General features: G+C 40.0%; 2 protein-coding genes across 4 annotated transcripts in view; one reads left to right on the top strand and one right to left on the bottom strand.

Annotated features, from left to right (window-relative positions):
- IBR3 (acyl-CoA dehydrogenase-like protein) overlaps window positions 1-10,153 on the top strand; it is a 51,919-nt gene extending 41,766 nt beyond the window's left edge. For all 3 annotated transcript variants that reach the window (XM_010261175.3, XM_010261173.3, XM_088901358.1), the window contains exon 18: window positions 9,586-10,153. In XM_010261175.3, the coding sequence (XP_010259477.1) occupies window positions 9,586-9,777 (192 nt within the window). In that variant the 3' untranslated portion in view covers window positions 9,778-10,153. The remainder of the gene's footprint in view (window positions 1-9,585) is intronic.
- Window positions 10,154-12,848: 2,695 nt separating this feature from the next.
- On the bottom strand, window positions 12,849-15,478 carry LOC104598896 (endoglucanase 17-like). Its single transcript, XM_010261178.3, has 8 exons — window positions 15,172-15,478; window positions 14,847-15,053; window positions 14,412-14,612; window positions 14,214-14,306; window positions 13,958-14,119; window positions 13,729-13,840; window positions 13,489-13,652; window positions 12,849-13,385 (listed from the first exon to the last, which is right to left on the bottom strand). The coding sequence occupies exons 1-8, from the start codon at window positions 15,427-15,429 to the stop codon at window positions 13,053-13,055; spliced, it is 1,530 nt and encodes a 509-aa protein (XP_010259480.1). The 5' UTR covers window positions 15,430-15,478; the 3' UTR covers window positions 12,849-13,052.

Below are 15,478 nucleotides of genomic sequence, written 5' to 3'. Positions count from 1 at the left end.
CAAGGATGACGTGGCTTTATTTAATGAAAGAAAAGAGTGAATTGTTTACCATTTTCCAAAAATTTTATGTTGAAATTCAAAACCAATTTGGTGTCCACATTAAAATTTTTCGTTTCGATAATGGCCATGAATATTTTTCTACATCATTTCAAGAATATTTGGACCAACATGGCATTATCCTTCAGACTTCATGTACCTACACCCCACAACAAATTGGGGTGGCTGAGAGAAAGAATCGTCATCTTTTGGAAACTGCTTGATCCCTCGTGCACCACATGAATGTACCCAAATCTTTTTGGAGTGATGTTGTGCTTAGTTCTTGCTTCCTGATTAACTGAATGCCCACGTCTATCCTTGATGCTCATTCTCCCTTCACCACTTTGTTTCCTACCTTGTCTCCGTTTTCCCTTTCTCCTCGGGTTTTTGGGTTTGTCTGTTTTGTTCATAATTTGGGGTCGGGAAGGGACAAGTTAGATGCACGATCCATTAGGTGCATCTTCCTTGGCTATTCCCTGACTTAGAAAGGGTATGTGTTATAATCCTAGTACTCGACGTTCCTTTGTGTGTGCTGATGTTACTTTCTTTGAGTCCACTCCGTTTTTCTCGGGGTCAGGTGATGTTTCTTCTTCCTCACTACCTCCTCCTCTTCCCCTTCCAGTTGTGGATTCCGTTCCACTTGTTCCAGCTGTGACCAAGTCTTTGCCTCCAGTGCCACCACCTGTTGAATGGCCACCTATTTGTCAAGTGTATACACATCACCAACATGTACTGGCTCCTCCTCCAATTCCATCATCGTCGACATATCCGACAGTTGTTCCCACACCATCCCCAACCCTAGTGTCTGAACTTGATCTTCCCATTGCCTTGCAGAAAGGTAAATGCAGTTGTACCCTTCATTCTATTTCTAATTATGTTTCTCACTCACCTTTCTACTTCCCATCGCCAGTTTATCTCCTTGTTATCCTCTGTTGTTGTCCCTAAGGATGTCCAGGAAGCTCTTGCCTCTCTAGGGTGGCGTCGTGCAATGGAAGAAGAACTCTCCGCTCTAATTCATAATCATACATGGGATCTCACCACACTTCCTCCTCGTAAGCAGGTTGTTAGTTGTAAGTGGGTTTACACTGTTAAGTACTTACCTGATGGTAGTGTAGAGCGGTTGAAAGCTGGACTGGTTGCCAAAGGGTACTTCCAAACTTATATTGACTACACAGAAACCTTCTCCCCGGTTGTTAAGATTGGTTCAGTTCATGTTGTGATATCCCTTGATGCTATGTATGATTGGCATCTCTTTCAGCTTGATATCAAGAATGCTTTCTTACATGGTGATTTACTTGAGGAGGTTTATATGGAGCAACCACCGGGGTTTATTGCTCAAGGGGAGGATGGTACGGTGTGCTGACTAAAGAAGGCCATTTATGGACTTAAACAGTCCCCTCGAGCATGGTTTGGTAGGTTCAATGAGGTGGTAAAGAAGTTTAGTATGAAACAGTGCCAGGTTGACCACTCATTCTTCAGTCATGACTCTCAGGCTGGAAAGATCCTATTGGTGGTATATGTAGATGATATTGTTATTACCGGGAATGATAAAGTGGGAATTGATAGGTTGAAAACCTTTCTGCAGGAACACTTTCAGACAAAGGACCTTGTAAACTAAAGTATTTCTTGGGGATAGAAGTAGCAAGGTCTAAGCATGGTATTAACTTGTGTCAAAGGAAATATGTTCTTGATTTGTTGGAAGAAATAGGATTATTAGGTGCTAAACCAGCTGAAACACCTATGGAAGCAAATACTAAGTTGAGCAGTGATATGGTGAAGAGTTTGTAGACCTTGGTAGGTACCAGTGGCTAGTAGGTAAATAGAACTACCTAATTATTACTCGGCCAAGCATTTCATTTGCGGTTAGTGTGGTAAGTCAGTTCATGCAAAAACCTCGGGTTCCACATTGGGATGCAGTTCTAAGGATTGTGAGGTATTTAAAGGGGGCTCCTGGTTGTGGTTTGATATATAGAAGTGGAGGAAAATTTGAAATAGAGGGATATACTAATGCTGATTGGGCTAGTTCGATATCTGATAGGAGATCCACTACAGGCTATTGTACTTTTCTTGGGGGTAATCTGGTGACATGGAAAAGTAAGAAATAGACAATTGTGGCAAGAAGTAGTGTAGAGGCAAAATATAGAGCTATGGCACATACTACTTGTGAATTAGTGTGGCTGAGGAACCTTCTACAGGAGATGGGATACACTATTGACACTCTAATGAAGCTCTACTATGACAATCAGGCTACAGTCCATATCTCTTCTAATTCGGTGTTTCATGAGAGAACCAAGCATATAGAGGTTGACTGTCACTTTGTGAGAGAGAAGGTGCTGAGTGGAGTGATAGATACTGCATATGTTAACATAGGAAACCAATGGGCAGACTTGTTTACCAAAGGGTTGAGTTGGGGAAGAGTGGACTACATGTGTAACAGGCTGGGACTATATGATATATACTCACCAGCTTGAGGGGGAGTGCTAATGTCAACTATGTAGGGGTATTTTTATCTTTATGCTTATGTTTAAGTTGCTGATGTGTAAAGTTATGTTAGTACTTGTGTCCCTCACTTAAGTAGGGGCAAAGGTGTCCTTTCTTGATTAATAGTAATATAAAATAGATTTGGCCAAATGGAGTGAGATAGATTTGAAGGGATGAGAGATCCATCGTATGGACGCTCAAAGATTGCGGAATAAGGGTGCGAATTTCAAAATTTTTCTCTCCCTTCAATTGGGAATCGCATTCCCTATTTTAGAAAATCATATTTTCAAGGATCATTCTTGAACCATGAACTGAACCAGATCTGAATCAAAAGGAGTAGGAGAGGATTATACCTGATACAGAGAAATAGTATCTCCCAACGAAGGTGTTCACGCCCAAGGAAGGATCCAAAGACTGCTCCCACTAAAGATGGCGTAGTGCAGGATGGAGCAGAATCAGCAGTGTTCTTCTCCAAGAACTCTGTCCTTCGCAAGAATCAGCAGGATGGCACGTGAGCACAGCTTCCTATCAATTCTTTCTCAAAGAACTGATGTCAAGATCGAATCTTGACTTCTCCCACAACTGGAGATCGAACTGGCAAACAGTGCGGCAAGAACAGGGAGGCGACAAGAGAGTATTCGCAGGGTGCAAAATTCTCTCTTCTTGTGATTTCAGCACTGAAGAAAATCTGATTGTGTGTCTCCTAAAGGCTGCCGCCCCCTCCTTTTGTTAACCTAAAAGATCAGCTCCTAATCCAATTAGGAGCTGCTTATCCAAATCATATTTGGATAAGACCCCTTTTAGGTGATAGGGATAAACCCTTATCTTATCTGCAGATTAGATTAGCTTTCTCCTAATCTCATTAGGAGGTTTCTACATCTGAATCACATTCAGATCTGGACTCTTTGAGTGGATAGGGTCAAGACCCTATCCTATCTGCTAATCCATCTCAGAATTTGCTCCATTATTAACTAATAAAATAGCCCAGTTCGAAATGGGCTTTAGGCCCATTAAGCTTATGTGCTCACTTAACCTTCCTAACTGCTGCCCAGTTGGGCTTTCTTGTATGGCGTGGGACCCAAGCATTGATCTACACATCAGCCACATGGGTTCGGCCCAGCCTTTGTTACAAGGCATGGCCGAATACACTGTTATGGACAGTTCACCTCCTGAAACCCATCAAATGGCCTCTATGGGCCCAACACTTACCCTAAGTGGTCCCTGGGCCAAGCCACCTTGTAACACCCAGGGACTGTGGGCAGATGCAAGATTAGCCCATCAGGTATTATCCTCAATGGTCTTACACATAACCTCTCAGCCCATAATGGTCATACACTGCCCGACAAGAGAGGACCTCTCCCTCGGCTGCAAGGAACAGTGTTGCACTCTCTACTTATATGGATCCCAGGAATTAAAACCTTCTTGCAAACATTTTAGAAACCATAATATATATTTTTATATCTCATAAAATATACTTTGCAAAACAAATCTCAATGGTTGAAATCGGCTGCCGGCAGTCTTGGTTTCCATCAGTGAGAGTGCATCCCCGATCATTACCTTTGTCCGACAAAGGGGCTGATTCTGTCACTATGATCACCCACTTAGATGAATTCTCAGACTGTCCCAACATACCCAGGTTTTGACCCCCGCTAAGGATCTCACTGATTGGTACATCAAAGACAGCCCAATCCGACACTTAGTGCAGTATCATAATCGAGTCTAGGGGTCGGGTGTAACTTTCCAGTTTTGCCCATCAATCTCCAAGGTCCAGGGCAATACTGGAATTCTGGTCCAGTTCATAGATTCAATTAATCCTACACTGTATGTGCCTAGGGTCTCACCCTGGCAGCTGAGACAGGCCACCCCAACCGACTTAGTGGCACCACAGTGTCAGCCTTGTCAGGATAGGTCTCCCCAGACCGACCCACTGGCTGTGAACATTCTAAACTAACACGAGTCTCAGTAAGTGTTCAATTTAAGGGTATTACACAGAAACATACCAAGGGAACATGAATCAAATATGCACTTTTATTCATTTACAATAAATTCATAAAGTACATCATTCTGATTGAAGCTAAGGGCATACAAAACTGTCTAACAAGATTTTCTCTCTTGTTCGAACCAGACCTTTCTCCCTCTCTATTCTCCTCTCTTCTTCTTCTTCTTCTTCTTCTTCTTCTTCTCTTTCTCTTATTTCTACTGTTACCATTCTAACAGAATTCAAAGGCAGATTGGATTCTAATAGTAGTGTTATTGACATAGTTTTCAAGGCGCCAAGGCGAGGCTAGGCGACAGGGGAGTGCCTTGTCGCCTAGTCGTGTAGGCGGGTGCCTAGGTGATGGATTTTTTTTAGTAAAACCATATATCCTAGGGTAGTTCCCTAGGTTCCATAACCATCTTTTCTTAACAATTATTCATAATTTTCATAAGAGAAATATAAATTTCATGTTTAAGTCTAGAAAATCAAGATTTTATGAGAAGAAAAAGAACAAAGGAAAGAAAATTCAAAAAATATAGGGGCTGAACCCCTACTTTTGTTATAGGAAAGAAGAAAAGAAAAGGTGGAAGAAGAAAATGTGTTGATTAGACAAATTTTTAAGTTCTTCCCTTGCATATTGGTTCAGGTTTTGGATTTTTGACGATTCAATCAAGGATCAAATTTTCAATACGATACGCCCCGTATCGGTTGTATTGTATTGTATCTTTGGGGTCCCGGTACCCTGTTTATAGGTGTTTTCGGGGACCCATTCTTTTAAATAATATATATATATATATATATATATTTAAAAATGAAATTGAAAACCAAAGAAATAAAAAAATAGGGGGAGTCACCTTTGCCAATACACAGAGGTGTATCGATACTTTGAACCATGGGTTCAATACAATAGTTAGCAATGTTTGCGTTGATTAAACCCTAACAAAATAAGAAAATAATAAAAAGAAATTAGTATATAAACATATAAAATGGATATTCTAGTTTAATAATGTCTATTTTATAATTATAATGTCAAAAAATTAAAAATATAAAAGTATTTTATAACCCAGTGCACAAAACTGCTTGGCGACTGGGTGAGGCGAGCCTCCAAGGGCGCCTTGTCGCCTAGGCATCGCCTTGACAACTATGGTTATTGACATGATGGTTGTGGCTATTCAGTATCACATTCAACATCAAAATCAAGATTGATTTATTAAAATAAAGCAACAAGCCAGGTGAGGCACACATAGGTTTAGGTGAGGTGCATCCCACAAAATGAGTTATGCCTGTGAACCAAAGTGCAACTTTTAAAGATGTGCTAGGTGCCTACCTAGGTGATGTTTTCTTTATATAAAATCTGGTAAAAACTCCCTATTGTTTCATAGATTAGTTTGTTTCCTCAGTTGAAAACATTAAAATTGATCTAAAATGAAAGTCAAACATAAAGTGGAATGGAGGCACCAGAACATATCCTTGTGGGTAATGTAAGAGGGAGATACATGGTATGCATTTGTGTGTGTGATAAAACCAAATATGGGGAAAAACAAACAATGAAGGGAGCTCTTAGTATATTGACTGCGATAAGAAGAGTGGATGTGTGTCTGTGTTAATCATGGAGAAAGAAAAAAGAAAGAATTCATGGGGTGGATCCCCTGTTCTGGTCACAGAAAGAGATAAGGCTAGGGGAATGGTTTGTTGATTACAAAGGGGAAAATAAAAACAAATAAAGAGTTAAATCTCCTGATCTGCAATAGAGAAAAATGTTGCTTTGTTCTTCTCATAAAGAAGAGAAACCGCTTGTGAAGAACACATGATGAGGGCTACTAGTTGAAGCTCTACTAATATGAAAAACTACTTTCTGTTTACTGTTGTAATTTTCTTTAAATCCATTTATGAATTTAAATTCAAAATTGAATTTCTATGATGCCTGATGCCCTTTCACACCCTTCTACCCTTATTTATACAATGTGACAAACTCACAGTTTAGCTACACTATACCTAAAATTGGTGCGTCTCTTATATAGAAGGGCTTTTGTATACAAAATGACAAAATTTGCTGTTATGGCAAGATTTAATCCTTATAAAACAAATGATTAAGAAATGTGCAAATTAAAATAAATAAATAAATGCACAAGGGCTTTCTAGCATGAAAGGTGTTAGGTGAGGCATGCCTTTTTTAAGAAAGGTGCAAATTAAAAAAACATACAAAATAGTAATACATAAAAATGAAAACTCGAATTTTAAAGGAAATTAAATGTTTTAAAATGCCTATTAGATTAAATTAAAATACAAACATAGCATATAAGACATATTCAGGGCCTGTTTATTTCCTCTTAACTCTTATCTCTTAAGAGGAATCTTTTAACTTTAAGAGAAAAATGGTTGTTTGTTTCCTCTTATCTCTTATTTCTTAAAGTGCAATCATACAACTTTTTGTTTTCTCCAAAAAGACAACCAAAAACTCTCATATATGGGGTCAAAATGGATATTTGATAATTTTCAGAATTCAGAATTCAGAACAACATTCTCTGCATTCAGAGTTCAGAGGAAAGAAAAGTTCACCAATACCAATATACCTCTTAATGTAATTATTGCATTTTCAGATGCCAGACATCAGAGGAAACGAATAAGCCCTCAAAGTGAAAATGCAAAAATGAAGATAACTATATGTGGATTGTAGCTATGTGCTTTAAGCTCTCAACAATTCAAACACGTTAAACTTTTAATCTGTTTATTTATCTCCTAGTTGCGTTACTTCAAGTAGCTAATACGATGTTAAGCATATTGCATTCTTAGGAAATTGGCCTTTACCTCCATAAAGGCCCTTTAAGGCAAAACCAACAAATCCATTCAGGGGTTTAGGGCAGTTTTCAAGCTAAATGTTCAGTCCATATATTTAAAGGGGTTGGTTTTGTAATTTTAGTTGCAGTTCATTCTATTTTGGGATCAAGAATTGGGCATTGGTTGTATTGTTATTTCTTCTTTAGTGGAAATTTTATTATTTGTGTTCTTATTTGCAAGAACAAAGTGTTTAGGTATTTAAAAGGTCTTGCTTATGTTTATTTTAAAAGTTAATAACAAAAAAGGCTCATGCCTAGACACAGCTAAAACATTGGAGGGGATAAGGTAAGCTTGTAAACAAGATAAAATCCTATCCATTTGCATGCACCCCATAAATGCTGGCAGTCAAATCATGCCATATAGCCTCACTCTAATAGAATTCTCCACAGCCACTTGCCCAGTAATGCTCAGTCCCTCAAGCCAAATTGCCCTCTTCCTGGCCCCCTTGGTCCTTTATTTTAGAAACTAACTCCCAACTTATAAAATGATCCCTCTTTGAGTCCCCAAGGCCACAGTTTCTCTTCCATGTAACCAGTTTTCTAGTGAACCTATCAATGACTGGATCCCAAAAATTTCTTGATTTAGGATTACCTCCAAGTAGTAGGCCTAAATATCTGTCATAGGCCATTGGTTCACCACATACCTCAATATAGATGCATACCCCCTATTCTCTTCCACACCCATATTGATTCCAAAGATACACTTCTCCAATTTGATTTTTTAAATTCAATATTTCCAAGGCACTTTATTAGAAGCTATAGAGTTCAGAATAAGATTCATGTAGCTGACCCAATATAGTTTGGACAAGGCTTAGTTGAATTCAGTTGAATTGTATGTGTAATACACTTTATCATATTTTATCACTCATGCAAGGGCATATATTTTACATGAAAATGAGGCATAGACATCTACTCTAATAATATTTCACAATGAAACACCCTTTGTCATCCCCTTTCACATTAACATACCTGTATACGTAAACCAATATGTCTCCTCCCCCTTCTGAAATAAACAAAATTATATACATTAATCAATATTATCATACATGATGTACAACAAAATATCACATCAGATGCAGGTAGGTTGTGTTGGATGCACTATTACAATCACTGGAGTCACCAACAAACTGTGGTGGACATTTGACTGAACGAACCATCCACATACCCCATCTATTGATGAAGTCAAAAAATAGGCATAAATTGTGCCTTCCAGAGATTGAAATTGTTCCCATTCAATTTAAATGGGAAGAAGATGAGCAATATTACCCATGCTTGAAGGATTGGGAGTGGTATAATAGACTAGAGTGGCGGCAACTGCCCCTGTGGTAGTAGAGTTTCCTTTAGCCATTGAAATCTGTGAATGGATTTCTGCTTTGATACCAACTTATAATTGGTTACAATTCGACTCAATTCTCACTGACTTGAACAAAGAAAAATTATACACGATAAGGCTAGTTACAGTAACCATACAATAACTACTAATTGTATAATAACCAGTCTTTTCAACCTGCCGCTGACCTGGCTGGTTGAATCGTTCGAACCATCACCCTTTCAAGATTCCGGGTCCGATTTTAGTAAAACCCAGAGGATGGTCAATAACCACCCAACCCGGATGGTTGGACCATTGACCTATTTGACCCGGTGATTGGGTTACGGGTTGCATACTAAATGTGTATACAAACTTTGGGTGGTCATGTCCAATTGAGGTGATTTTTTTTTTTTTAATTTTGGGTAACTTTTTGAGATCTCTGTGTCCCAAAGTACATGTCCAATAGGCGCCTTGCCTCGCTATTTTCACAAAAAAAAAAAAAACCTTTTTTGAAGTACATTTTTTAATATATTTTGCAAATAAAAAATTAAAAAATGGAATTAAAAAACCTAAATTAAATACAAAATAATACATATAGTACATGTAGAACATAACTGTACATTATTTATTGCATGTAGCATGGTCTGACCCATTTGATCTGGATGGTCGAACCAGTGACCTGCAACACGGAGGAAAAAACAGTTCGGCCTCCAGGTCGGTTTTTAAAACATTGACGATAACTATTAACTGTACAACAACTGAAGGCTGAGGTGGAAAAGGTTAAACTCCTTGTTCGTTATATGTGCTATTACCAGTACCAGACTTGGTGATTTTAAAACAGTGGCTTGTAGGGAAATAAAATATTATCCTTCTCGAGCATTTTAACCAAGAGACGTGGAGTAGCTCAAAATTGATAAGTTGTTTTGTTTGTGTGCATGGAGCAGGTAGCAGCTCCAAATATGGCATTGCAGGTTCTTGACATGGCAATGCAAGTTCATGGTGCGGCTGGCTTATCTTCAGACATTGTCTTGTCACATTTATGGGCTACCGCAAGGACATTGAGAATTGCTGATGGACCAGATGAAGTTCATTTGGGGACCATAGCTAAGTTAGAGCTACAGAGAGCTAGGCTGTAAAAATCTACAGAAGCTTGAAAATATCGTTTTTACACGGAATCGGCAATAAGCCATGATGGTGAGTGACCATGTAGAATAAATTCCCAGTCATGTTGTATAAAATACCACGGTATTATACTAGTATATACTTCAATAAATATTATCATGTAAGCTCAGTGGTTTGTTTAGATAAAAGATTTCATATGGAGAAGGAAAACTGAAGATGCCTCATTTTAGTGGAGAAACAATCATTCAAGTGATGAGATCGGCTGGACTAGTTCTGATCTTGCCCCTGAATTTTAACTGTTGAATTTGGACTGGACGTTGATACCTTGATTAGAAACAATTGTATCTAGATTTGAATAAAAAGAGAAAAAACATGCTGATTGTTGGAAAAGAGTCATCTTTACATTCTGTTTTTCACGTGTATCCAGCGCATTGTAAGGTTGGCACGCAACTTCAGCCATGGTTAATTAAATAACCAAAGCTCTAGACATGTTGAATTGAATGGCGTGGTGGTCTGTATTCGTCGTCAGCGCTCAGAAGAAGAAAACAAAACAAAAAACTAGAGGGAGAATTTTGTTCTTTGTATAAACATTAAACATGGATGGCTTAAAAGCACATGGCCAGAATGAAAAAAAGGGAAGACAGACGTGTTGCAATGAATGGGCAGGTTCCCTGTATTTGGATGCTGAAATTATTACATGATTGACTTTAACCATTGCTGATTGCGCCCCCATGTTACTATCACGCAAGGCCAAACAAACTTTTTTCTCATATGACCACATGTTTTTTCCGCTTCCTCTCTATTATAGAATTGGAGTTCAATCCAAACAAAGCTTGTTCTAAAAACTTATGAAGCCCTCTCTCTCTGTGTGTGTGTGTTGAAGACTAAGAAGTAGCCATCTCAGAAGAGTCTGAGTCATGTATTTACAAGTTTATGCAACTCCATTCACTCAAGGTCGAATATAAAGGGTGAAAGATGCCAAGAGAAATGTTGTTGCCACTTATCAGACTATCTCTGCTTTGTAGTTGGATCTCCAAGTTTTTGGAATTCTCCAAATTTCAAATGAGAATTCAAAATCTGAGACTCTGAGCCAGTAGCAGCAAAAACATATTCGAATACAGGTCTGGCACCATGCACATGGTTTTCAAAACCGGATCGGACCGGACGGTTGAACTGGAAAAACTGGGAACCGGTCACCTGACTGGTTCCGTTTTCCTCCAAAACCACTTTTCCTCTAAAACCGTTGATTTTGGTCAGAAAATTGCTGAACCGGTCGGTTAATCGTTCGAACGGCTTTGACCGTTTTTCAATTTTTTTATCAGAACGGGCCGATCGTTCGAGTCGAACAGTCGGACCGTTTGAACTGGTAACCGGACCCCTGACCGGTTCGGTCACCAGTTCGTTTTTAAAAACCATGAACCAACCCCCTCCTTGGACTCTATTAAATATGATCTTCACCATAAACTTCAAAGTTTACTGTTACAACAGCAAATGTGGGATATAAATACTTCACTCTTACTCAAAAGGGATCGAGTGGAGCAACTGAAACTGCAACTGCAATCAAATGGAGAATTGGAGATGGACTACCTTGATTCCAATAACTAGTACCTGGGTCCGAGTCCGATTCCCATGCCGTGCCGTGCCTTTTGAGAATTGAGATACCTTATTATCTAGTTCTTGGTCTGAAAATCAACATCAACATGTGCACCTGTGGCCCATCCAAAGTATAACAACTTTTCATGTTTGATTCAGTGGAATGGAGCTACTATTGCTAATGCTATTAGTAGAGAACTCTTTTTACATGTTGGGTCTTTTCTGGGACAAACACAGCTTAGATTCCTCCATTCCTCTCTGTATGTTTGATAATTACTCAATCATATATTCCAACAAAACACATCATACTCTCCCCCTCTCTCTCTCTCTCTCTCATACACAAGTTTCGGAATTAAACAGAATGGTGTTAATTGGGTCAAGACCTCCAAAATGAAAGCTCACAAAAAAATCTCATAATCAGCATTTGGGTTTGGGATCAGATCCCACCACCCACAGGATCAGATCAAAAGAAAGCATTTTCTTTAATTTTGGGGATCTGATCCGAATGCATGTATGGTTCCCATATGATACTAAATTACTAACTACCATGAGGATTCGAACAAACCAACTTCATAATTCCTTCCCATTTGAATATGGATATGGATTATATGGATCACAAAGTCCAGATCCGACCCCTTTCGTTTATTAGTGGAGTGGAGGGATCATGGGAAGACCGGATTTGCTGCCAACAAGCAAATGTTTGTTTGCCACCTACCTGCCTTCACCATGTGACACACATTACACAATGCATGTTGTGTGTGGTCGATTACTGTGGAGGACACGTGGCACACTTAGCAGCAGATCCGGTTTCCCTGCATACATTGCCAACTGTTTGCTTTCTTATCGCGATGCCACGTATGAAGATTCCTGGTTGATATACAGTAGACTCCTTCCTATACGACCCAACCAGCAAAAAAACTACTCTTTTATGAAAATAAAAAACCAATTAAAAAAAGTGGGAGACAGAGTGGAATGAATGTCTTCTGGTCTTATGATCTTATCACTTGGAGAGAGAGAGTCCAGTGGAGTGGGAGTGTGGAGAGAGAGTGTCCACACCCCCAATCAAATCTCTTATCACCTTGTGTCCTCCTGGGCATCCGCGTAATCTGACACCTGACACGTACTACTGAAACCTTTTCTTTTTTTTGACCACACGAACCAATAATCAATCCAGTAGAAGTCGTTTCGTCTCTTTCGTTAATTACCGCCAACGGTCAAATATTCAATGCTAGATACCAACCAACGGTCATTTATTTACATTTCAGTTAATCTCTCTTAAGCTTTATTTACAGTTTTTAATTGAAGAATTTGCTAACTTGTCCCACTCCAGAGCCCAGACTCCAGAGTGTTAAAAGCAGACAAAGCACAAGTCCCAATAACACCACCAGTAACAAACAGTTAAACGCCGTTCCCGGCACGAAACTCAGCACGCAAACACTTCCTACAGAAATGAGAAGAAATCCTTTGCTTGGTTAGATAAGATATTTGCTTGTTGAGGGGGCTAATCGTCTAGATTCCACATTCCACAGGAACAATTCAATACAACATCGTTTAAATTAAACAAATCTAAATTCTAAAATAAAACAAACAACAAATCTACAATAAAAGGCCTTGGGCCTTTGATTTGTTTGGTCATTGGTGGTGTTATGTTAAAACTTAAAAAAGCTTGAGAATTTAGAGATCGAGACGACTTCAGTCAGAGCTGGCCGGAGGAATGGGCAAGATACGCAAGTGCACCCACTAGAGGTGCATTGATGTAAGTTGCAGGCTCTGATTGCTCGTAGTCGGGCCGCTGATCGGGGAATCGGTCGTGCTGGTCTGGCCCTCCGACCACTGCTCCCACAAGGATGTTGGGATTTGGGGATGGGGACTTCATGGCACTGAACCCGGAAGAGCATTGGATCTTGGCTGGGTGAACGGCGATGGACGGCAGTGATGAGCCCCTGTGGTGTATCCTCTGTGGGTATCTCCCTCCGTACCCCACCATGTAGGACATCTTCAGTGGGTTGTCTCCCAGCAGATAGTCTACCTGTTCAGTGTTCACCACCCCATACACCCCATTAATCTTCTTTCTTCACTCTCAGACAAGCAAAGCAAATCTTAACATTATTAACCCAACTAAATAATAATACCTGTTTCTTAGCAATAGCCCGGAGCCTCTTTGGGGTGACTGTCATTCCACCGCAGGTGACGACCTTGTGGGCAGTGGTTAAGTACTTGGCATAAGTTAATAGGAGGAACGAAGTGGAAGTCACATACTGCATATTACTGTCATTCATCCTGAACAGAAGCCCCCCTGTTTTCAAAGAATGTCAATTACTAGCCGTTACACTAAATTTAGGAGAGAGAGAGAGAGAAAGAGAGAGTACAACCTGGGGTATATTGAGCTTGAGAGAATGGGTTCCCTGGTATGAGAGAACATATGTAGTTATCAGCATGACCCTTGTAATCATGGAGGACTTGCACCTTCTGGACAAGGAAGGCCTGAAATAGAACAAGGTAAGAAGAAAAGAAAAGAAAAGAAAAAAAAAACCATTCCACTAAATAGAATGAGTATTAATATAAGATAAAATACGACAGAAAATGCTACAGAAATAGGACCTTGGAGAGAAGAATCCTTGCACCAGCATGTTTATTATCCCATCCAAATACATTGTCAGACTCGTCTGCTCCAAGGCTCTGTCCATTCACTTGAATATAGTTCAAATAAGCAGGGTTTCGGGTAGCTTTGTGCAACCAGGCAGCTCCCCACAACAGCTCATCCTTCATTTCAGAGTAAAACAATGGAAAATAGAAGGTTTAGAACGAATCCCTTGAAAATAAGAAACCTAAGTGAGAAAAAAGCAGAGGAACTTACCTGGTAACCCGAATAAGAGCAGTAGAAAGGGCAGACGTATGGTTTTAATCCATTGCTGTAGGAACCTCTGTACTTGTTAGCGAAAGCAAACACCTACAGCCCCACACAATAATTAGAATTAGAAAAAGAGTGAGAACTCAGGGGGTTTGGCGTGCGAACAAGGAGAGCAACACATTTCGCCAACAGTTTTAACTCTACCCTGATGGCTCTTGTTAGGAGAAGCCTGGAGTAAGATGGGTCAGATTTTCTGAAGATCAAAGAAGCAGATGCAAGAGCAGCAGCAGTTTCTGCAGCTACGTCGGAACCCGGGGTGTTCTTGTCAATCTTGAAAACACTTCTCGGAGTATCCATGTCCTCTGGTCTTTCCCAACAAGAATGGTCCTTGTTAGCATCACCAACCTGCAACAGAAACCAAAACCACCTTCAGTTCCTCTCCATTGCTCTCTCCTACCAGTCCAATGGAAGAAATGTTTGCGATGGTAAACAAATAGAAGATATATTAATGATCGACAGGGCAACCCCCACAACAGATTGGGTTCTTGTTCCAGGTAGAGAAGAAACAGAGAGGAGATTAACAAGCACAGAACTGAAAAGAGGACTGGTGAAAACTGAAAATACAAACTCAGTACTGACCTGAACATAAATGGTATTAGGATGAGAAGTGGCTTTGAGAAGGTAATCAGTAGCCCAACGAATGGCCACCCTTGCGTTCTGCAACTCGCCCTGCATCAATCCACCAAACTCGAGAACACTCCATGAAAGCATGGTAGTCGTGAAAGCCATGGGAAACCCAAACTTCACATTGTCCCCTGCATCGTAATATCCTCCCACCAGATCAACCTGCATTTTTTTTTGCCATACAAAAATAAACAAAACCCAGCTCAGATTTTTAAGGAGGAGAAAACTGAGAAAAGGAAAGATGGCGGTTGAGAGGTCGAAGTTGAAGTCAGAAGCTTACATGCATGGCCGAGCCATCAGAGAGACCGGAGTCTCTCCTCCATGAAAGCCTCTGGTTAGAAGGAAGCTTCCCTGATCTTTGTCCTTCAAAAAAGAGGATCGATTTGGTAAGTGCGTCCCTGTAGTTGTGACTGGCAAAGCGACGGTGGTTGGGGTGATGGTACAGTTGGGATGGAAAGGCATTGCCGGGAAACAGTGAGGCGAAGAAACAGAGGAGGATCAGAGTCGAGAAAGAGGTGAAAGAAACAGAGAGAGCCATTTTGGGATGCCTAACGAACCCAACTGCTACAACCAACCTGCAAGTCCTG

Source organism: Nelumbo nucifera, chromosome 3 (genome assembly GCF_055504915.1).
Source record: "Nelumbo nucifera cultivar China Antique chromosome 3, China Antique-T2T, whole genome shotgun sequence".
Classification (NCBI taxonomy): Eukaryota; Viridiplantae; Streptophyta; class Magnoliopsida; order Proteales; family Nelumbonaceae; genus Nelumbo; species Nelumbo nucifera.
Note: the sequence above shows the minus strand (reverse complement) of the source record. Positions and strands in the feature narration are given on the sequence as shown.